The following is a 23,781-nucleotide window of genomic DNA, read 5'->3' as shown; positions in this document are numbered from 1 at the left end:
CATTAAACTTGCTGAGATAGTGAACTGCAAAAATATAAAGGTCAGTTGAGACAGAGTAAACACAATATCCAAAAAAAAAGATTGCCCCTAAGTCTAAGCTGAAATCAACAGCAGTCAAAACCTGACAGTTATCACCACTATCTTGCTCTAACCCACATGTTGTAGATCCACTACCGCAGATCAGACTCAACAAATCCAATGGAACATAGCCCCATCTCAGTTTCCATGCCACATGGCCAATTTCAGTTGGGGAACTGAGCAGTGTAGTGTGACAATCAACTTCAACACCTCTGAAGTCAGAAGAAAATTGTATGGGATTTTTGTTCCCTCTTGCTATCCAGAGTACTCTGCTAGATGTTACATCTTTAATTTTTATTAATTCAGGGTGCTGGCTGGATTAAGGCTTATTTTGTGCCCTTGAGAAAGTGTTGGTGAATAATCTCCTTGAACTGCTGTGTCTGGGTGAAGATGAGGAATGATAAAGTCAAGGGGTCATTTCTGCGAGATGTGTACAGGCAGCGTAATACGTGGTAGGACAGGGTATCAAGAAAGAAATAGTGGGAGCTTATCAGAACAATATGGTAGTTATCATTTAGATTTAGATTTTATTGTCACATGTATTCAAGTATGGAGTACAAGATTACAGTGAAAAGTGTACAATGTCTCCACACATGACGCCATCTTAGGTAAAAAGTACCTAGCTACAAAATCTTAGCTACAGAAGTATGAAAATAAAGAAATAAGTTAAAAATGTCAGCACTACAGTCTTCTTAGTATAAACATGGAAAAACAAATAAAATTTGAAAAGTCAAACATTACAGTCCTTTCTTAAGCTGTGGCCCTGCAAATGGTCCAAGCTAGGCTTTCCCCAAGAAGGCTTGCTGTCCCCTGCGCAGGACACACTTTCACCTGTGCTGGCCTAAGACAAGCCCATGCTCTCCAGCCACTTCCACCGATGACCAACGCTGCTTACATCCATCTAGAACACCAGGCTTTGCTACCACTCACGAGGCCACGTCCCCAACTGCGACTTCACTGCTAATGGCAGCTGCTGCCATATTTTGCTTCTACCGCCTCATTGCTGACTGCCAGCTGCTGTTATCCTTTGCTGCTGGCTGCCATCTGGGCTCAATCTGAACCCCAGTGTCTGCAACGCTGTGTCATCATGTTAGCCACCTCACTGCAGAGTTCTGCTGTGGTGTCACACCGGACATGCAGAGAGTGAATCAAGAAAAAAAACACTAAAAAGCTAAGGGAAAGAAAGAAATGAGAAATGAAGGTGGAGAGAAAAGCGATTGGAGTGGATGAGCTATGGTCAGGAGCCCTACTCCACCACTATCATTATTGATCAATGCATTGAGTATAGAAGTCAGGATGTCATGTTGTAGCTGTATGGGACATTGATTGGGCCACTTTTGGAATATTGCATTCAATTCTGGTCTCCCTGGAGAATTTTAATCTACATATAGACTGGAAAACTCAGATGGAGAAGGCGAATTTGTTGCATGTTTTTGAGACAATTTCTTAGACCAACATATTTTGGAACCAACCAAAGACGAGGCTATGCTAGACCTGATTTTGGCCAATGAGATGGATTAATTAATCACCTCATTGTGAACTTGCTCCTCGGTAGCAGCAACCATAATACGATTGAAATTTGCACACAGTATGAAGGAGAGAAGTTTGGATCCAAGACTGCTTTGTTGAATTTAAACAAGGATTTAAACAATTATGAGGGCATGAGAGCTTTTGAAAGTGAACTGGCAATTTAAGCAATGGGACAGGTGAATGGAAGTGCAGTGTAAAACATTAAGGGGATTTTCCAGAAAGTGCAGAATAGTTACATTACAACAAATAAGGAAAATTTCAATGAATCACCATCTGTTGTTAACTGAAGAAAAATCTAAGATAGTATCAAACTCAAAATATAGATAACTTTGCAAAGATTGGTGGCAGATCAGAAGATTGGGCAGAATATATAAAAAAAGCAAATCATTACTAAAGGATTAATGAAGAGGGACAAATTAGGGTATGAGAGCAAGTTAGCCAAAAGTGCAAAAATTGAGCAGAAAAGTTTCTTCAGATATTTAAAGAAAAAGAGTTAACAAAATAAGTGTTGATCTGATAGAAGATGAGTCTGGGGAATTAGTAATGGTGGATAGAGATGGCAGATGAATTGAACAGATGGTTTGCCTTCGTATCCACAGGAAAGGATACAAGCAACATTCCCAGAAATAGCTATAAATTAAGAATTGAAGGAGAATGAGGAACTTAAGAACATTACAATTACAAGGGAAGTTGTACTGAATTGTTCGAACTGCAAATTCACAAGTTCCTAAGTCCTGATGGGTTTTATCCTAGAGGCTGAAAAGAAGTAGCCGGTGATGTGAAATAGTTGATGTATTGGTTCTAAATTTCCAAAACTCATTAGATTTAGGGAAGGTTCCTTTTAGATTGTAAAAAGCCAATGTATCTCCTTTTATTCAAAAAGGGGCAGAAGGCAGAAAGCTACAGTGTTGGGGATGGTAGATTAGCATGAATAGACGATTGTATAACTAATAGAAGACAGGGTTGGGAAAAAGAGGGCATTTTAGGATGGCAACTTGTATCTAGTGGTGTGCTACAGAGATCAGTGCAAGGGCCACAATCATTTATACTATATATTAACAATTTGGTCAACAGAATTTACTATAACCAGATTTGTGGATGACACTACAGGCCAGTTACCTTAGTGTTTGTGATAGTTTCTAAGATTTTCCCTACTATCAAAGATGTTAAAGCAGGGCAGAGCCAACATGATTTTGTCAAAAGAAAATCAAGTTTAATTTATTGGAGTTCTTTGAAGAAGTAATTTTTACTGTGGATAAGGATGAGCCAGTTTTTCTTGTATTGATAAGGCGCTGCATCAAAGGTAACTGCAGAAAATAAAAGTTCATAGTGTAGGGGTAAAACACTGGCATGGTTAGAAGGTGGCTTCCAAACAGGAATCAGAAAGTAGGAATAGGCATCCTTTTTCAGGTCGACAGGATATCATAAATGGTGTGCCAGAGGGGTTGGTGCTGAGGTGTCAACTCTTTACAGGAGGTGAATCAAAGGGTTAGAGAAGGTGGACATGAGGAGTATTGAATCAGCCATGATACTATTGAGTGGTCGAGCAGTCTCGAGGGGCAGAATGACCTACTCTTCTTATGTCTTATGGTCCAGCTTAGAGACAGTGGTTTCACTGGTAGTAATTTTCCAAGGTCCCAGAGTTTTGGAAAATATCTATTGTAACACCCAATTTCAAAAAGGGAGGGAAGAACAGGTAATTATACGCCAGTTAGCTTAACAACCATAAGTGAGAAATGTTAGACTCTCCCATAACAGATGTAATGTAGACCATATAGAAACCCATCATATAATGAAGAAGAATAAGCGGGGCTTCATGAAGGAAAGATCATACTAGACAAATGTATTACTATTTGAGAAGGTAACAAACAGGGTGGATAAGACGGAACTGGTAAAAGTAATATATTTGGATTTCTAAAAGGTATTCAATAAGGTACTGAACATAACACTACTTCCATAAGATAAACGTAGACAGTGTTGGCAATGGTAGATTAGCATGAATAGATTATTGTATAACTAATAGAAGACAGAGATTGGGAAAAAGAGGGCATTTCAGGATGGCAACTTGTATCTAGTGGTGTGCTACAGAGATCAGTGCAAGGGCCACAATTATTTAGACTATATATTAACAATTTGGGCAACAGAATTTACTATAACCAGATTTGTGGATGACACAAAATTAGGTGAGAAGACAAATAGGATTACACAAGGAGTAGATGGAAGGATGTAGACAGGTTGTGTAATTCAACAAAAACTTGGCAGATCGAATATAAGTTTGAAAAATGTGAGGTATGTAATGTGACATGAAGAATAGTTGAACTGAATATTGTTTATGTGGGGAAAGACTGAAAAGCCCTACAGAAAGATTTGAAGGTCCAGATACATTAATTACAAAAAGCTGCTATCCAAGTTCAGTACGTATTATTGAAGACAAATGGTATGTCGGCCTTGATTTCAAAAAGAATGGTGAATAAAAGTAGGGAGGTCTTGCTGAAACCAAGCAAGGCACTATTCAGACCGCAGCTGGAATAGTGTGAATAGTTTTGGGGCTCTTAGCTAAGAACAAATGTACTGGCATTGGAGGTAGTCCAGAGAATATTCACTTGGTTGTTCCCAAGTACGGAAAGATTTTCTAATGAGGAGAGGCTGATTAGATTGAGTTTATACTTGTTGGAGTTTTGAAGAATGAGGGACATCCTTATTGAAATATGCAAGATTCGTAGGTGGCTTGACAGATCAGGTGCTGAGAGATTGCTTCCCCTTATGGGAGAGTCTAGAACCAGAGGGTACCAGGGAGAGGTGATGACCATGTGGTATTATCGCTAGGTTGTTAGTCCAGAGAACCAGATGATGATCTCAATGAATAGTCGTCTGCTCTTACTGAGCTTTATGGGCCACATGTGCTCCTACATCATATGGTCCTGTGTTCTTCTAGTCTTAGTGAATCGTTACAGTGCATCTTATAGATTGTACACACTGCTACTGTTGATCATTTTTGGCGGAGGGAGTAAATGTGGCTGTGCCCAATCGAACAGATTGTCTTGTCCTGGATGGTGTCATTGAGAGTGTTGTTGGAGCTGCAGTCTTTGGCAAATGAAGAATGTTCCACTACACTCTTGACTTGTGCTTAGCGGATGTTGGTTTTGAGAATAAGGAGGTGAGCTACTTGTTGCAATATTCCTATTTATATTTCTGGTCAGTGGTAACCTCCCAGAATGTTGAAAATGTGGGATTCAGTGATGGTAACACCATTGAATGTCAAGCCATGATGGTCAGATTTTCTCGTGTTGCAGATGGTTATTACCTGTCATTTGTGTGGCTTGGATGTAACTTTCAGTTGTCAGTTCAAGACTGGGTATCAACCAGGTCCTTCTACATTTGGACATGGACCACTTCAGCATCTGAGAGGTCATGAATGTTGCTGAACTTTCTGTAGTCATCAACAAATGTCTCTACTTCTGACCTTATGACAGAAGGAAGGTTATTGATGAAACAGTTGAAGATGTTTGGGCCTTGAACACTACCCTCAGGAATTACTGCAAAAGATGCCCTGAAAAGACTGCTTTTCAACAGCCACGACCAGGTATCATGGATATGACTAATTGGTGGATAGTTTTTCTCTTTAATTGCCTATGTTTGGACCAAGGCTGCAATGAGGTCAGGAGCTGACTGGCCATTATGCTACTGAAATCGGGCATTAGTGAACAGGTTATTGCTAAGCAAGTGTTGCTTCATAGCACTGTTGATAACATCTTGCATTCCTTTTCTGAAGATCAGGCATAAACTGATAGAAGTGGTAATTGGCTGTGTTGGATTTTTCCTGCTTTTTGTGTACAGGACATAGAGTCATAGAGCTGTACAGCATGGTAAAAGACCCTTCAGTCCAACTTGTTTATATTGACCAGATATCCTAAATAAATCTAGTTCCATTTCCCAGCATTTGGCCCATACCTGGGCAATTTTCCATATCATCAAATAGATGACAGTGTTGTAGCTGTACTGGAACAGCTTGACCAGTGGTGTGGCTAGCTCTGGAACATGTGTCTTCATTACTAGTACTGGAATGTTTTCAGGGCCTGTCACCTTTTCAGAACTTTGTTTTTCAATTAATCAGAAGAGAATAGAAGAGATATGAAAACCTGAGGAAAGTCAGGATGAGCTTCTGACATGATGTTTCCTCTGTTCCTCAGATTGGCAACTAGAGGTGTTTTGGGACTTAGTGTGTGTCTTCATCGAGTGGAGAGGGAAATTGTTTAATTTTTAACAGAGTGGGGTAAATGCAAATAAATGGCAATGGAGTTAAAGGATTAAAATTTACTGCAAAAGAAGTTAATTAATAAACTGGAGACAAACAATGGACACATTATGCAATGAGATTGTGAAAAGACTTCTCAGAGTTCAGAGCAAACAGCAGAATAACATTGATGACCCCTTACAGTTGTACAACATGAAGTTTCTTTGTGTCCTCATCTTCATTTTAAGCAGTGAGCTTGTGGTCGGTAAGTGAAATGAAAGCTAAGGAGTTCAGCAGGTGAATAGATTACCTTTATGGCAAACAGTAGTCAGATAATGATGCCTCTTACATTATGTCTTGAGATAGATTGTCTTTTTATGTTAAGACCTCAAGCTGATATGCCATTGCAAAATTTACAGTAAATTATGTTACCCGCTCTTTTGTGTTAAGTGCGTTGTAGTGTAGAATTGAGTTAACTCTTACTGAAAGTATTCTTACAGGGTAGTATTCTATTAGGGCAACAGCTTCAGTCCACATCACTGACCGCCCTGAGCCCTGTTTGTTTATCCCAGTCAGGGGATATTATTCATGCAGCGATGGTACATCATGACGTTCCTGCCTGTTTATTGAATAGGAGAAGTTTCTATGGTACTGTATCAGTGCAAAAGGAGCAAGTAACATGCAAGGGACAAAAGAGATCCACAGAATGTAAAGAGCTGCAGCCTTAGCTAGAGTCTGACACCTAGGAAGGAGCGTGTACAGGAGCCATTTTGGAAGGACAGGATGTTCCTACTGGTTCCTCTTCCTCTGCTTTACAACATTAGGTCTATAGGCCACTATGGCCAGCTGTCAATTTTCACTGGGGTGACCTGGGGAATGGATAGTGGTCAGTCAAGTGAGAATTGATGGGAATAAGAATTCTGCTCCTCCAGTACCCTTCACATATGGAGGAATGGGGGAAAGGAAAGAGGGATTTTTGCACCTTTTTGGTTGCTGTCCCACCTGATCTCAGATGTTGAGAGACTGGATGAAAATCTAGCCCCTACACTGTATAGTATACTGACAGTACAGGATAGCTGTGTTTAACTGGGCCTGTTCTTTTAAATTTAAAGTTTATGGTGTGTTACTTTTGTCTTTGGATCATTGATCATTTAATTGTTATTCATTATGCAATTTCCGGTTACCAGCCAAAGTGTATCTGTATGAAATAACAGACAGTGTTCATTAGGTCAAAAGGAAGTCAATAATACTTGAAAGCTGCCTGGAATATATTTAGCTTTTGAATCACAGTGCCAGAACAAGTGTCCGTTAACACAAAGAAGTTGTATTTATAAAGCTCTTTAACGTAACAAAATGTTCCAAAGTATTTCACAGGAGAATAATCAGACATAATCTGTCATTGCGTAACACAGGAGACATTAAGACATCTAGTTTAAAGCTTGGCCAATGAGGTAGGTTTTAAGTAAAAATGAGAGCTAAAGACTGGCGATCAATTCAGAGTTTCAGGCAGCTAAATGAACACATCAATGAGGCAATTAAAACCAGGTATGCATAAAAGGCTAGAACTAGAGCAATTGTCAAATTCTTGAATTGTGATTAGACACTTGGAAAGATTTGAAAACGAGGTGGAAAGCTTAAATTCCAGATGCTGCTGGATTGCAAGCCAGTGTAGAGTCAGCAAGTTCAGCGGGTGTTGGTTGGACAAGTAGGATGTGCCAAGTAGGATGCTTGAAATGAAGAGTTTGATGAGCTCAGTCTTATGAAGAGTGGAAGGTGGGTGATCAGCCAGGAGAACATTTGAGCAATTGAGTCTAGAGGTAAAAAGTCCTTGATTGAGTTCTGAGGGTGGGGTGGATGTCAGAAATGTGAAGAAGGGGGATTTGATTGATCTTTCTGATGGACAAGGTATGGAGGCAGGAACTCAGCCCAGAATCAAGGGGGACATATTAGATACACAACTCAGTTCAAATTAATCAGGGAGAGGAACAGAACTGATAACAATCAAATGGAGTTTCTGTTGGGGTCTGCTTCTGTCTTCCCAATATTTAATTGGAGAAAATTTGACCTCATCCAATATTGGATGGCAGACAAGACAAAATCCAATTCAGAGACAGTGGAGGAGTTGAGAGTATTGCTGGTGAAGTAAAACTGTGTACATGAAACATGATGTGTTTTTGATGATGTAGCAGATAGCATGTAGATTCCAGATTTAGAAAATGGGAGGGTCCCCAAAGATAGATCCTCGGGTTCCTCAGAGGCAGTAATGTGGAAAGCAGAAGAAAAGTCACTCTAGAAAGCCTCTGATTCTGGCTATGACAGGGTAGATAAGAGTAAAAGCACTTAAGTCAGACCCAGTAAATTAAATTCAGGACAATTGTTGAAGGGTAGAAACTAGATCAGAACACAAAGCTGATGTAAATGGAAGAGATTGTGGGAGGGTTGGGTGTGCAGGAGGAATTGTTCTGTCAGGTCATTGGAGCAAATGGTTGAGCAATAGTTAACAGGAAATGGTGAAGTGATGTAATGTTACATTGAAAGGACAGGATAGATAAAAATAAACTATTTCCACTGGTTGAAGATTCTAGAACCAGGGCATATAGCCAAAGAATTATGGTCAGGCTGTTCAGGAAAGATGTTAGAAAGCACTTCTACACACAAAATTTAGTGAAGGTTTGGAAACCTCTTCCTCAAATAGCAGCTAATGCTAATTCAATAGTTAAATCTGCGATAAATAAATTTTTATTAAACAAAGGTATTAAGAGATATGGGCCCATGGTAGGCACATGGATTTAGCCTACAGATCAGCCATGATCTTATTGAATGGTGGAGCAGGCGTAAGGAGTTCTTCTGTTCCGATGAATGGAGCCACTGGGGTGTACAATCTGCAATTTGTCCATACCCACCAGTGGCAGAATAACCCTGTAGCCTTCAGCAGCTCAGATCCCCAACTTTGATCCAAAAGAGAAGAACTGGAAGTATAAAAGAAAATGGCCTGGTACAGGGGCTCAGTGGTTGGCACTGCTGCCTCTCAGTGCCAGGGACCTGAGTTCTGTTTTTGTTTCTGATTAACACTGTTGTGTGTTCATGACATCAATTCACTTCACAGTTGATCATGGGCAGTTTAACTTCTGGACATTTTTATTGTCAAATTAATTAAATAAAATATATTTGGTGTCGACTTGAAAATGTTCCAATGAAATAGGTATCTCTTCCAGTCAGTCAGCTCCTAATATGAAACTTTTGGTTTATCTACATCTTGCTTTTCACTTAATCAAGGACATCTGAGAATACTTATTTCAGAACCGATTTACCTATAACTGAGCAAAACCAAGGGTCCAAGCCTTATATCTTTGGAAGTCGATGCACATTTTATTGCATCAAGCTATATTTAATTAGGCGTTGATATTTAATTTGAAATGTGACTCATTGAAAGGAGAATGGATATGGCAGAACATGAGAGTTATACTATGTCTGTCTTACCCACAGCAGCAAGATGACAGATGAGCAACAGTGATTAGGTCTTGTATGCACTTCCTGTAGGAAACTCAGTTACCTTTGTAACACCTACATTGTCACAAAGAAATATGCTGGTTTTCTAACATCAGTTCAATTTTCTACACTGTTGTTTCTATTGACTAGACTAGTTTCCCAAAAACCGTATAATCAACACTTTTCATTATCGAGTTCATGCTTTCTTATCTCTTCTTGTCTGAAATTCTGTTTCCTTATTTCTTTCCTTCATTGCCAACTTCTCTGTATGGAGTTCATATTCAGACAATTGCCTTTCTATTTCAAGTTCATGTTTACTCATTTCTTTTCCCTTTTATGTTTCAAGCTGCTTCATCTGCAACTCGAATCATGTTCTATCTCAGTTAGATTCCACAATCCAAGATGCTGTGCTGTTACCTCAACTGTGTCTACTTTCTCAGCCTTAATTCTAAGTCCTGTGCTAATGTATTAGCCTAGTCTTGGCTCATTTTAAAATCATTCAGGGATAAATCTTCTGTCTCCGGAAACACCGTGACAACAGACAGGGCAAGTTCGGCTTTCAGTATACATAGTAAATGTATATAGAACATAGAACATAGAACATAGAAAAGTACAGCATAGTACAGGCCCTCTGGCCCACGATGTGGATTAGGAATAATCCTAATCCAAAAATAGAATAACCTAACCTACATTCCCCTCATTTCACTGCTGTCCGTGTGCATGTCCAGCAGTAATGGAGATTAATTAAGTCACAGCTGGATATTGTGTACAGTTCTGATCACCGCACTATTGGAAAGATGTGATTGCACTGGAGAGGGTGCAGAAGAGATTCACCAGGGTGTTGCCTGGGCTGAAATGATTCAGCTATGAAGAGAGACTAGATAGGGGTTGTTTCCTTAGGAGAGCAAAGGATGACAGAGGATCTGATTAACATATAAAAAGTTCTGAAGGGCACTGATAAGGTAGATAGGGAGAACCTCTGAGACAGGAAATTCTTCCTAATCTCAGTCTTAAATTGGCACCCCTCATTTCCAAGACTATGCCCTTTGCTCAACCTCAGCAAGCAGTCAAATCTGTGTCTGGATTTCAGTCTGAAAAGAACTCCTAAATTATGATAAATTCCAGAAAAGACAACCAAATTTATATTATGATCTGGCTAGGGATCAATAATTTTTATTTTAAAATAGACCAAGTTAGAGATCCTGGGTCTTACTCAACGTAGAGACAGTGACCTTCCCACTTTCTCGGCTCCTCAGGACTTATTCTGACTCCTGACTCTAATATTTATCTGCCTAATAATTTCTAGACCAACAACTTAAGTTCTAACAATATAGAGCTATCTAACTGTTTCTGATTCTTCACTGAATCTTCCCTGTGCTTGTCATCTTCTAAAAACTGAACAAGTATTTGTCTTAAGAATTTGAAGTAGAAGACTCTGTTCTATCTTCACAGTGAGGATATTGACAATCCTGTTCTGTAGCACTTCTGCTGTGCTAAATGAGATAGATTCAGAACAATTCCAATGCAATCTGTAACCTCATGGCCTCTGATTTCCTTCAATCTGTCATTGTTATCAAGCCAAGTGACCAGGCCTTGCTCAGTACTGTTAGGTGAGCATGCAGGAGCATTACAAGAAGTACCTGAAAACAAGGAGCTAATCTGCTGATGCTGTAACACAGGGCTACTTGCCTGCTAAACAGTCAACACAGCATGCAACATAGCCAAGTGATCCCACAAGTGATAGATCAGATCAAAGCTTTGCAGTACTGAATTTGTGAATGTTTGCTGACCAGTTAAACAACCGTTAGGAAGAGGAGGCTCCACACATATCTCCATTCTCAACGATTCTAGCACATGAGTGCAAAGATTGAAACAACCATCTTTAGGTAGATGTACAGAATAGGTTCAGAAAATGCTGGAGAAACTCAGCAGGTCTTGCAGCATCTGTGGAGAGAGAAACAGAGTTAACGTTTTCAGCCAGATATGACTCTTCTTCAGAACCAATGGCTGGAAAATTGTATTCTTTTTCCTGCAAACAGAGGGGGAGATGAAGCGAGTGGAACAGATTGTGAGGCTGCCCAGAGCAAAGGACAAAAGGAATGCTAACGTTGGTACAGGGGAAATAGAGATGCATAATGAGTGTAAGTAAAAGTAGAAATCGGAGAAAATAGATCCACTCCACTGAAAACAAAACAACAAGGAACGAACAAAACACGGTCATGTTTGGGATGGAAATTTGTAATCAAAATGGAGGACAGAGGACATAGATTCCTTACAGCGTGAAAACAGGCCATTTGGCTCATTGAGTCCACACTGACCTTCCAAATAGCTTCCCACCCGACCTACCCTCTACCCCATCCCTGAATTTCTCGCCCTAGACACTATGGGCAACTTAGCATAGCCAATTCACCTAACCTGCACATCTTTGGACTGTTGGAGGAAACTAGAGCACCTGAAGGAAACCCACACAGACACAGGGAGAATGTGCAAACTTTACACAGACAGTCGCTAATGCTGGAATTGAACCTGGGTCCCTGGTGCTGTGTGGCAGCAGTGCTAACCACTGAGCAACCGGTGCTGTGAAGTTGTTAAAATCGATGTTGAATCCTAGAGGCTGCAAAGTGCCCAAATAGAAAATGATGTGTGTTCCTGCAGCTTGTGTTGAGCTTTGTTGGAATGGTGCAGCAGACCTAGGATGACAATGTTGGCATGAGATCAAGATGATTTATTGAAATGGCAAGTAACTGGAAGGTCAGTGCTCTTCTGACTGACTGACCACCATTTTCCAGCCCCTTTCAGTTCTGAAAGAGCACCATATTGAACATGAAGTGTTAACTGTCCTTAATCTGCCAGCAATTTATGCTTTTAGCTCAAATTTCCAGAATTTGCAGTACTTTGCTTTATTTATGATCTGAATAGCAGATCACTTTATGATTCTTCTAACTCCATTGGAGGCAGTGCTCAGTCAATTTAATTCACTCAACATGATACAAGGAAACTGATACTGGATACTACAAAATTGGTGGACTCTGACAACCTATCATGGCATTATGAAAAATTATTTGGACTCCAGAGTTGACCATAGCTGTAGCCAAACTGTTCCAGTACAGCTAGAACACAGGCATTTGCCTGAAAATGTAAAAAATTACTAAGGAATATCTTGCTCACAGAAATCCAATCTAGCTAATTACCACCCCATATCTAATCTCAATGATCACCAACATAATGGAAGGTGTCATTTATAGTGCAAGCAAGGAGCACTCACTGTCTTGGGCCAAGCATGGATGAAGGAGCTGAATTCCAGAGGAGCAGTCATACTGACTGGCCTTGAAATCAAGGACACATTTTAATGAGTTAACATGAAGGATCCTCAACAAAAATTTGAAGCCAGTGAGAATCAACGAAAACCTCTCTTCTGATTTGGAATCATACCTGACACAAAGAATAATGGTTGTGGTTGTGGTTGTGGGTAAGCTATTATGTCAGGCATAGAGCATCACTACAAGAGTTTTTCGGGGCAAGATACTAAGCTGAATCAGATCAGCAATTCCATTAATTATTTTTTCAACTTCATCAGAGGTTGGAAGCTCAACACAATCTAAAACTTGCTTTATTGACACCATTGACCTCCTTAGGAATACACACACTTCACCACCAACATACAGTGGCAGCAGTTTTATACCATCTACAAGATGAACTGCGGCATTTCACCAAGGCTCCTTTCAAACCCTTGACCTCAATCACCTAGAAAATAGAAAGGGCACCAGATGCATGGGAACACCACCTCATCAAAATTCTCTGCCAGGCCACACACCATCTTGGAACTACATCCCTTGGAACATTAACACTTCACTGTCGCTGGAAATAAAAATCCAGGAATTCCCTCCTCAATGACACTGGATGTCTCTACACCACAGTAGTGCAGTGATTCAAGAAGGCAGCTCGCTACTACTTTCGCTATAGCAATTAAGGATGAATGTTAAATGCTGACCTAATAATGCCATTCACATCCCAAGAACAAATCAACAAAAAAAAGTTAATTTGGGAGGCAAAGTGTAAATTGTGGGGGCTGCAAGTTTTCCAATGGTTTAGATTGTACGCAAACATCATGACCATCTTACAAAGTTTGCTTTAGTTTTACAGGTTTACTTTAAATGTGATCATAGTAATTTCCAATTAGAAAAAGGTGGCATTAAGTATGGAAATAGGTGTGACCGCGAGGTTTTCTAGATGAGGATTGTAAACAGGCATGCGATATTTTTGAAATAATACCAATATGTCTACTAAGTGCTGGTAGTGCCAGTAGGTTGCTTAACAACCACATCATGAACACTTCTTCCATGGTCAACGAGTTGGAGAATAGGGCTTGAACACAGAGTAACTGGCATGGAGCTAGTGTCCCTCTCTCCTGAGCCATGAGCCTTATTTTGTTGTAATTACGTATAGCATGCTTATGTATGAGTGATTTGTGTTGTAGTTATAATGAGCACTGGAGGTGCATAAGTACCGTAATCTTCTTTTGTATCATATTTGTTATTTTGTGACAAGATAATATAGAGGGTAAGGAAACATAAGCAGCTAGTTTTTAACCATACCAATTTGAGTATTTATTCAAATGTATAATTGAATAATACATGTTGTAATGATTTGAAGTATTTTAAAGGCCTGACCTTGATGCATGTCATTGATCTGACCGTGGTGAACTCAGGCAGTCGAACTCCACTGAAGTGTATGGTGACAGCATTTCCTGATTTGCTGGATTTGTGTTTGCTGCTGAAATATGTAGGGTAGATGTTGTTGTTGATAAATGGGCTTGATGACAGATCATGTTTGTTGTGACTTTCTGGAATGTGATCATGCAGGAACACTAGATTCCAGCTGTAAATATCCCCACAATTTGGAGATCAGTTGACTAACAGCTCACAGGTTGTTTTACCACATTGTAAACAGAATAAGTCAATATTTATTCAGTCAGTCCCCTAAATTTAGCAGTGGCTGAAACATAAAACCATCCAAGGATCTCTCTGTTGCTTATTAGTGCAGAACTTGAATATTGCTGAAAAGACAGAATGGTTGCCAAAACTTGATCATAGCAATTTTATACTACAGGAGGAAAGGGTCACCTTTTGGATTAACTGTTTCAAGTATATGCACTGCCCCTAGCTTCTACTGTTTGTAACAAGGTAAAACACCTTGTCATGGGTTACATTATCTGGTCCTAGATCATCTGTAATGTGGCAATGCTGTTTTCTTTTATAAGTGGTTCCTGTATGAGTAATTATCTAATTTGCAAATTAATACATCCAGCACACAATGTTTACTACAAATTCTGTATCTGCGTTGTCCTTGATCTGAAGCAAAGTCTGATTTCAGAATGAAGCATTGGTCTTTTGATGACTATCCAAACCTCAATGGACAAGTTGAGTTATGGAACCTCCACTTGTCCCATTTAAGTTAAATCCATCACCTTTTTCTTTTTTAGGTCAGCGAAGTCCTCTCAATGACTACCACCGCTCCAAAGGTGTGCAGCTGCTTCATTCATCTTATTGGCCACAAGAGGTGCCTTTCTCGGAAGAGGGTTGTGCCATTCACTGTACTAGGACTCTCAAATGCAGGTAGATAGCTCTTGTGAATAGAGGCCCTTCTAAGTTATTTGCTCTCCACCTTGCCCGTGCAACCCAGCAATGGCTGGTATTTCTGGAGATTGTGTACCTTGGTGCCAATTTCTTTCTTTGTTTGCACTCTGAAGGACATTTATTTGTAATAGAGAGAATTGTAATGATATGGGGTATAGAAAGCAGCCAGATATGATGGGAAAGCTGGCCCCATCCTGCGCTGTATAATTCTATGAAGCAATTTGGGATGTTCTATAATGATAAAAGTGCTATACGAATGCAATTTGTTTGTTGTAGTGACACTATCAGAGGCTTTGTTTGAGATCCACCAATCTTGACAATGATCCATCTGCTATTGAGAGATAACCTCACCTACCACAGCGGGAAGTATTTGGGTGTCATGGGAGAGCAATGATCCACTTTCGTCATCCTGATGCTTCAGCTCAGAGCATTCCCACTGGGAAACCCATTGATGCTAGTACAGTTTCTGTGACAAAATAAGAAAAGATGACCCACAGAGAGGCTCAGGGGAGTGCAGCAGGAACAGAACAGTAAAAGTGGAAGTGGCCTAAGAACACTTACTGCCCCATTTTGTGACCTTTCCAGGTTGCGTTCATCAAACTCGCTAGTCCCTCGCAATTATGGGTACTGTGTTTCCTTGCCTTGGGTTACACTTAAAACCTTGTGTCATATGCCTCTTCCCTGTTGACTGCATTCATTAAGTTCCCACCAATTTTCGACAGATGCTGCAGATGCTGGCTCTAAAAACTTTGAGATTATGTTTATAAATATTTTGTATTGCTGGTTGTAACCAAGGTTTGGAACACAGGACAGGGAAGGCTACTTAACCTCTCCAGCTGATTTGCCATTTCATTATCATACAATCAGAGAATTTTTACAGCACTGATAGAGGCAATTCAACACCTTCATGGTATCTTTTTGGAAAAAAAGGGTTCAGCAAGGTGACAGCTCATCCGTATTTCCATTTACCCAGTTTGGTTTCATAACCTTTAAGCCTTAGAAAACACCAGCAAACTCAGTTTTTCACTTTTCAACTGGCTCCCAGCTTCAGCACTTTGCGAAAGTGTTCTGTGACCTTTGCATGAAGACGTGTTTTCTGATATTGCCACTAAATGGCTCTAGCTTTATCTTCAAGGCCATATTTCCTTGTCTGAACACTCAGCATGGGAAATGCTTTCTTTCTATGCACGCTTTCAGATTTTTGGCATCTTGAGAGTTTCTGCCTCTACCACTCTTACAAGGCAGTGAGTTGCAGATTCCCATTGCCCTCTGTTTGAAAATGTGTTGCCTTACAACTCCTCTAAGCTTCCTGCCATTTACCGTAAATCTATGCCTCTTGGTCAATGAACTCTCCACAAGGGAAAACTTTCCTTCCTGTCTACTCTGCCAATGCCCCTCATTATTTTATACATCTCAATCATGTCCTCATGTCTTCTCTGCTTCAAGGAACCAACCAGTTTATCCAATCTCTCTGCATAACTAACACTGTTCGGCCCAGGCAACATCATGGTAAATCTCCTCCGCATCCTCTCTATTGCTATCATATCCCCCCTATATGTATGTGATACTTGCGCTGTGATCTAACCACATGTTTATACAGTTGCAGCATACCCCCGTGCTCTAAAATGCTCTGCCTTGGCTAACAAAGTATACTAATGTGCCTTCCTAACCACTTTACCTATTGTCCTGAAACCTTAATGGGCCTTTGGACATGCACGACAAGCTTTCTCTGATCCTCAGTGCTACCCAGGGTTTTACTGTTTATCATGTATTCCCTTGCCTTGTTTGTCTTGCCCAAGTGCATCATCTCATATTTATCCAGATTGAATTCCGTTTGCCACTGAACAGAACATCTGACCAACCCATCTATATCTTCCCCTAATCTAAGATTATCCTCCACTGTATTTACCGCCCTGCCAATTATTGTATCATCTGCAAACCTACTCTTCAATTGTCTGACACTGAAGTCTTAAATCATTCATATATACCCCAAACAGCTAAGGCACCAATACTGACCCCTGTGGAACCCTATTGGAGACAATCTTCCAGTGACAGAAACACCCCTCAGCCATAAGCCTCTGTCCCCTGCCACCTAGCCAATTATGGATCTAATCATCAAATTTTCTTGGATAACATATGGGCTCTTAACTTTGCTATCAATCTCCCAGGAGGGACTTTTATCAAAAACCTTGCTGAAGTCCAGGTGGATGACATCAAAAACATTTCCCTCATCTACACACTTTCCAGTTTGAACAAATCTTTTCACATTACTGACAATCTATAGAATAGAATCATAGAATCCCTACCATGCAGAAACAGGCCCTTCGCCCCAACAAGTCCACATCAATACTCCAAAGAGCATCCCAACCAGACCAATCCCCCTACCCTTTCCTTGTGACCCTGCATTTCCCATGACTAACACACCTACTCTAGACATCCTTAAACACTATGGAAATTTAACATGGCCAATCTACTTAACCCACACATCTTTGGACTATGGGAGGAAATCAGAGCACCCAGCAAAAACCCACGCAGATATGGGGAGAATGTGCAAATTACATACAGACTGTTGCCCGAGAGTGGAATCCCTGATGCTGTAAGACAACATCTGCTAACCACTGAGACAAGTTTGGGAATAGAGGGGCTTAATTTCCGGTCCACTACTCAGTGTGTTGTGATGAAAAGTGTTGTAGGAGCTGAAGTCTGAAACTCAATCCTCATGTCATTTCTCTGTTTATTTTCACATCATTACAAGCTGTCTTTGAAAGTAGAAGATAAACTTATTAATTGCAGTAAACACTGAACTGTACGCAGTAGTCTGTTTTCATGTTGTAAACACACTTAGAATTATTGTCTTTATCCCCCCATTTAGAGCTTTCAACTATAATCTCCAAAGCAAGGAATGCCAGATGCTAGATTGGACCAGTCAGGAAGTAGGCACAGAAAGGCAGAGGCACAATCACATCGATCTGTATGAGAAGAAAGGTATGCCTCTCAGAACATTATCCTTTGACCTGAAAGGGAGCATGTGCCAAGCTGTGCCTGGTCACAGTCTTTATTCTATCTCTCTCTCTGTATTTGCAATACTAACAGTAACAAAAATAATAGAAAAAGGCAACATTGTAGATGATGATGGGTCTAGGCCTGAAATGTCAGCTTTTGTGCTCCTAAGATGCTGCTGGGCCTGCTGTGTTTATCCAGCTTCACACTTTGTTATAGTAGATGTAACATATTTTTAGATTTTCAAAGGACTTGCAATAAAGTATCATATAAGAGACATATTTCTAAACTCAGGCATCTTAGATTCTGGAAATGTCTCAGAGAATTGGAAAACTGACAATGTAACACCTCTCTTTAAAAAGGAAAAGAGGAAAAAATATAGTTAACTGTCATTTATCTGATTTGCCAAGATGTCATCAAGGCTGGAGAAGCTTAGTTATGTAGAGAGATTGGACAGATTAGGGTTGTTTTCTGTAGAGCAGAGGAAACTGTGAGTGGACATGACTGAGATGTATAAAATTGAGGTGCATAGATCGCTTAGACTGGAAGAAACTTTCCCCTTTGGTGGAGGGATCAATGACAGGGGCATTTAGATTTAAAATAAGCGGGAGGAAGTTTAGAGGAGATAAGAGGAAAACTTTTTTTTCAGCCAGAGGGTGATAGGAATCTGCTCCTCACAGCCTGTAATGGTAGTCGAGGCAGAAACCCTCATAATATTCAAGAAGTATTTAGTTATGCACATGTGATGCCATTGTATACAAGGTCAGGATCAGGTGCTGGAAAATTGGATTAGAGAATTAGGTGCTTGTTTTTGACCAGCATAGACTTTATGGGCTGAAGGGCCTTTTACTGTGCTGTAGATCTCTATGATACTGTAGGCCAGTCAGCTTAACATATGTTTACTGGAAAAATGTTAAGAGTCTATTATAAAGGATAAAATAGCAGAATATTTTGAAAATATATAATATGATGAATCAGAGTCGGCATGGTTTCATGAAGGGGAAGTCATGCCTGACAAATTTACTGGAGTTCTTTGAGGACATAACAAGCAGGTTAGTTAAGGGAAAATCAGTAGATGTGGTATATTTGGATTTTTTGAAGGTGTTTGATAAAGTACCACAAACAAGGCTACTTCAGAAGATAAGAGCTCATGGTGTTTGTGGTAGTGTATTAGCATAGATGGATGATTGCCTAACTAATAGAAGACAGAGTTGGGATAAGGGTGGGGAGTGGGAGAATATTCTCAGGATGGCAATCTGAAACTAAGGGAATGCTACAGGGATCAGTGCTGAGCCACAATTATTTACAATGTATATTAATAACTTGAATGAGGAAAGTAAATGTACTGTAGCCAAATTTGCAAGTAATATAAAAATAATAAGTGGTGAGAATGACATAAAAAGTCTGCAGAAGGTTATGGACAGGTTAAACAAATGGTCAACAACTTGGCACATGAAATAAATGTGGGGAAATGTGAGGTTATTCACTTAGGCAGAAAGAATGGAGGGGCTACATATTGCTTAAATGGTCAAAGACTGCTGAAAACTTAGGGACAGAGGGATTTGGGAGGCTCATCCAGGAAGCACAAAAAGCTAGCACCCAAGTTCAATGAGTCATAGGGTAGCTAAGTGGAATGTTGGCCTTTATTTATAAGAGGATGAAGTACAGTAGCTGGGAGGTTTTGCTAAAACTATACAGGGCACTAGTCAAGCCGTAGCTAGAAGACTGTGAACAGATTTCAGATCCTTGTCTAAGGAAAGCTACTGACATTGGAGGCAATCCAGAGAAGGTTCACTAGCCTGATATCAGGTATGGAGGATTTGTCATATGAGGACAGGTTGAGTAGTTTGGTCCTGTTCTTGTTGGAATATGTTAGAATGAGAGGTGACTTTATTGAAATATACAACATTTTTATGGGAAATATCAGGTTAGGTGCTGAGAGGTTGTTACTGCTTGTGGGAGAGTCCAGGGCCAGAGGACATAATCTCAAAATAAGGGTTGCACGTTGAAAACAGAGATGAGGAATTTCTTCTGTGGGAGGAGCCATTGTTTGGAATTCTTTGCCACGGATTGCTGTGAAACTGGGTCATTAAGCACATTCAAGGCTGAGATGGGCAGATTTTTAATCAGTAATGGAATCCAGGGTTATTGGGCAAAAGCAAGAAAATGGATTAGATTAGATTCCCTACAGTGTGGAAACAGGCCCTTTAGCCCAACAAGTCCCATTCCCCCTATAACCCACACACCCCTGAACACTATGGGCAATTTAGCATAGCCAATCCACTTTGCCTGCACATCTTTGGACTGTGGGAGTAAAGTGGAGCACCTGGAGGAAACCCACGCAGACACAGGGAGAATGTGCAAACTCCACACAGACAGTCACCTGAGGCTGGAATTGAACCTGGGTCCCTGGCACTGTGTGGCTGCAGTGCTAACCACTGAGCCATCATGTCGCCCCAAAGTTAAGGATTATCAGAGCAGCTACAGTTATATTGAATGGCAGAGCAGACTTGATGGGCTGAATGACCTACTTTTGTTTGTAGCTCTTATACTGTTATATCTGAATGAAGTGTGTTGGAAAATCTGTCTGATAAATTAGAAAAGTACTTAGGTATTGAGTGTAGTAACATGAGGACAAAACCATTGAGTATCTAGCTGGAGAAAGAATTGGTCCGAAATAAAGTTTCAGGGAAGCAAGATGGCACCGGCAAGCAAGAGGTTGGTTTGAAGTGTATCTACTTCAATGCCAGGAGCGTCCGGAAAAAGGTAGGTGAACTTGCAGCATGGGTTAGTACCTGGGACTTCGATGTTGTGGCCATTTCGGAGACATGGATAGAGCAGGGACAGGAATGGTTGTTGCAGGTTCGGGGATTTAGATGTTTCAGTAAGAACAGAGAAGATGGTAAAAGGGGCGGAGGTATGGCATTGTTGGTCAAGGACAGTATTACAGTTGCAGAAAGGATGTTTGGGGACTCGTCAACTGAGGTAGTATGGGCTGAGGTTAGAAACAGGAAAGGAGAGGTCACCCTGTTGTGAGTTTTCTATAGGCCTCTGAATAGTTCCAGAGATGTAGAGGAAAGGATAGCAAAGATGATTCTCGATAGGAGTGAGAGAGACAGGGTAGTTGTCATGGGGGACTTCAACTTTCCAAATATTGACTGGGAACACTATAGTTCGAATACTATAGATGGGTCAGTTTTTGTCCAGTGTGTACAGGAAGGCTTCCTGACACAGTATGTAGATAGGCCAACAAGGGGCGAAGCCACATTAGATTTGGTACTGGGTAATGAGCCTGGCCAGGTGTTAGATTTGGAAGTAGGTGAGCACTTTGGTGATAGCGATCACAATTCTGTTATGTTTATTTTAGTGAGGAAAGGGATAGGTGTATACCACTGGGCAAGAGTTATAGCTGGGGGAAAGGCAATTACGATGAGATTAGACAAGATTTAGGGAGCATAGCATGGGGAAGGAAACTGCAGGGGATGGGCACATTAGAAATGTGGAGCTTATTCAAGGAAAAGCTCCTGTGTCTCCTAGATAAGTATGTACCTGTCAGGCAGGGAGGAAGCTGTAGAGTGCGGGAGCCATGGTTTATGAAGGAGGTGGAATCTCTCTTCAAGAGGAAGAAGGCTTGTGTTAGGATGAGATGTGAAGGCTCAGTTAGGGCACTGGAGGGCTACGAGGTAACCAGGAAAGACCTAAAGAGAGAGCTCAGAAGAGCCAGGAGGAGACATGAGAAGTTGTTGGCGAATAGGATCAGGGCAAACCCTAAGGCTTCCTATACGTATTTAAGGAATAAAAGAATGACAAAAGTAAGATTAGGCCCAATCAAGGATAGTAGTGGTAAGTTGTGTGTGGAGTCAGATGAGATAGGGGAAGCGCTAAATGAATATTTTTCGACAGTATTCATTCTAGAAAACGACAATGTTGTTGAGGAGAATACTGAGATACAGGCTACTAGACTAGGTGGGATTGAGGTTCACACGGAAGAGGTATTAGAAATCCTACAGAGGGTGAAGAGAGGTAAGTCCCCTGGGCCGGATGGGATTTATCCTTGGATCCTCTGGGAAGCCAGGGAGGAGATTGCCGAGCCTTTGGCATTGATCTTTAACTCCTCATTGTCTATAGGAATAGTGCCAGACGACTGGAGGATAGCAAATGTGGTTCCCCTGTTCAAGAAGGGGAGTAGAGACAACCCTGGTAATTATAGACTAGTGAGCCTTACCTCAGTTGTTGGTAAAGTGTTGGAAAAGGTTATAAGGGATAGGATTTATGATCATCTAGAAAAGAATAAATTGATTAGGGATTGTCAGCGTGGTTTTGTGAAGGGAAGGTCGTGCCTCACAAACCTTATTGAGTTCTTTGAGAAGGTGACCAAACAGGTAGATGAGAGTAAACTGGTTGATGTGGTGTATATGGATTTCAGCAAGGCATTCGATAAGGTTCCCCACAATAGGCTATTGTACAAAATGCGGAGGAATGGAATTGTGGGAGATATAGCAGTTTGGATCGGAAATTGGCTTGCTGAAAGAAGACAGAGGGTGGTAGTTGATGGGAAATGTTCATCCTGGAGAGCAGTTACTAGTGGTGTACCGCAAGGGTCGGTGTTGGGTCCACTGCTGTTTATCATTTTTATAAATGACCTGGATGAGGGCGTAGAAGGATGGGTTAGTAAATTTGCAGACGACACTAAGGTCGGTGGAGTTGTGGACAGTGATGAAGGATGCTGTAGGTTGCAGAGAGACATAGATAAGCTGCAGAGCTGGGCTGAGAGGTGGCAAATGGAGTTTAATGCAGACAAGTGTGAGGTGATGCACTTTGGTAGGAGTAACTGGAAGGCAAAGTACAGGGCTAATGGTAAGATTCTTAGTAGTGTAGATGAGCAGAGAGATCTCAGTGTCCATGTACAGAGATCCTTGAAAGTTGCCACCCAGGTTGACAGGGCTGTTAAGAAGGCATACAGTGTTTTAGCTTTTATTAATAAAGGGATCGAGTTCCGGAACCAAGAGGTTATGGTGAAGCTGTACAAAACTCTGGTGCGGCCGCACTTGGAGTATTGCGTACAGTTCTGGTCACCGCATTATAAGAAAGATGTGGAAGCTTTGGAAAGGGTGTAGAGGAGATTTACTAGGATGTTGCCTGGTATGGAGGGAAGGTGTTACGAGGAAAGGCTGAGGGACTTGAGGCAGTTTTCATTAGAGAGAAGAAGGTTGAGAGGTGACTTAATTGAAACATATAAAATAATCAGAGGGTTAGATAGGGTGGATAGGGAGAGCCTTTTTCCAAGGATGCTGACGGCGAGCACGAGGGAACACAGCTTTAAATTGAGGGGTGAAAGATATAGGACAGATGTCAGAGGTAGTTTCTTTACTCAGAGTAGTAAGGGAATGGAACGCTTTGCCTGCAACGGTAGTAGATTCGCCAACTTTGGGTACATTTAAGGCATCATTGGATAAGCATATGGACGTACACGGAATAGTGTAGGTTAGATGGGCTTGAGATCGGTATGACAGGTTGGCACAACATCGAGGGCCAAAGGTCCTGTACTGTGCTGTAATGTTCTATGTTCTATGTTCTATATACAAACAGCAGAATGGATAATACAAGAGCACCAAAACAGAAAACTGCCTGTGCTAAAGGTAGATTGACAAATGGTGGGAAATGATGTTCCACAAGAATCTGTTCTTTACCTGCGAAATAAAGAATTTGGGATGTTGAATCAGATGTACAATTTTAACATTTGTTGAGATCACCAAATTGGCTGGATCTTGTAAGCACAGAGGAGCTTGCAGGATGCAGGATGGGTGTGTAATT

General features: G+C 40.8%; 1 protein-coding gene across 1 annotated transcript in view; it reads left to right on the top strand.

The window, feature by feature from the left end:
- The first annotated feature begins 5,999 nt into the window (after positions 1 to 5,999).
- The window catches only part of mst1 (macrophage stimulating 1), a 75,766-nt gene continuing 57,984 nt past the window's right edge, over positions 6,000 to 23,781 (top strand). Inside the window, exons 1-3 of the mRNA XM_048547729.2 lie at positions 6,000 to 6,107; positions 14,814 to 14,946; positions 17,840 to 17,952. Of these exons, the coding sequence (XP_048403686.1) occupies positions 6,056 to 6,107; positions 14,814 to 14,946; positions 17,840 to 17,952 (298 nt within the window). The 5' untranslated portion in view covers positions 6,000 to 6,055. The remainder of the gene's footprint in view (positions 6,108 to 14,813; positions 14,947 to 17,839; positions 17,953 to 23,781) is intronic.

Source organism: Stegostoma tigrinum, chromosome 11 (genome assembly GCF_030684315.1).
Source record: "Stegostoma tigrinum isolate sSteTig4 chromosome 11, sSteTig4.hap1, whole genome shotgun sequence".
NCBI lineage: Eukaryota > Metazoa > Chordata > Chondrichthyes > Orectolobiformes > Stegostomatidae > Stegostoma > Stegostoma tigrinum.
Note: the sequence above shows the minus strand (reverse complement) of the source record. Positions and strands in the feature narration are given on the sequence as shown.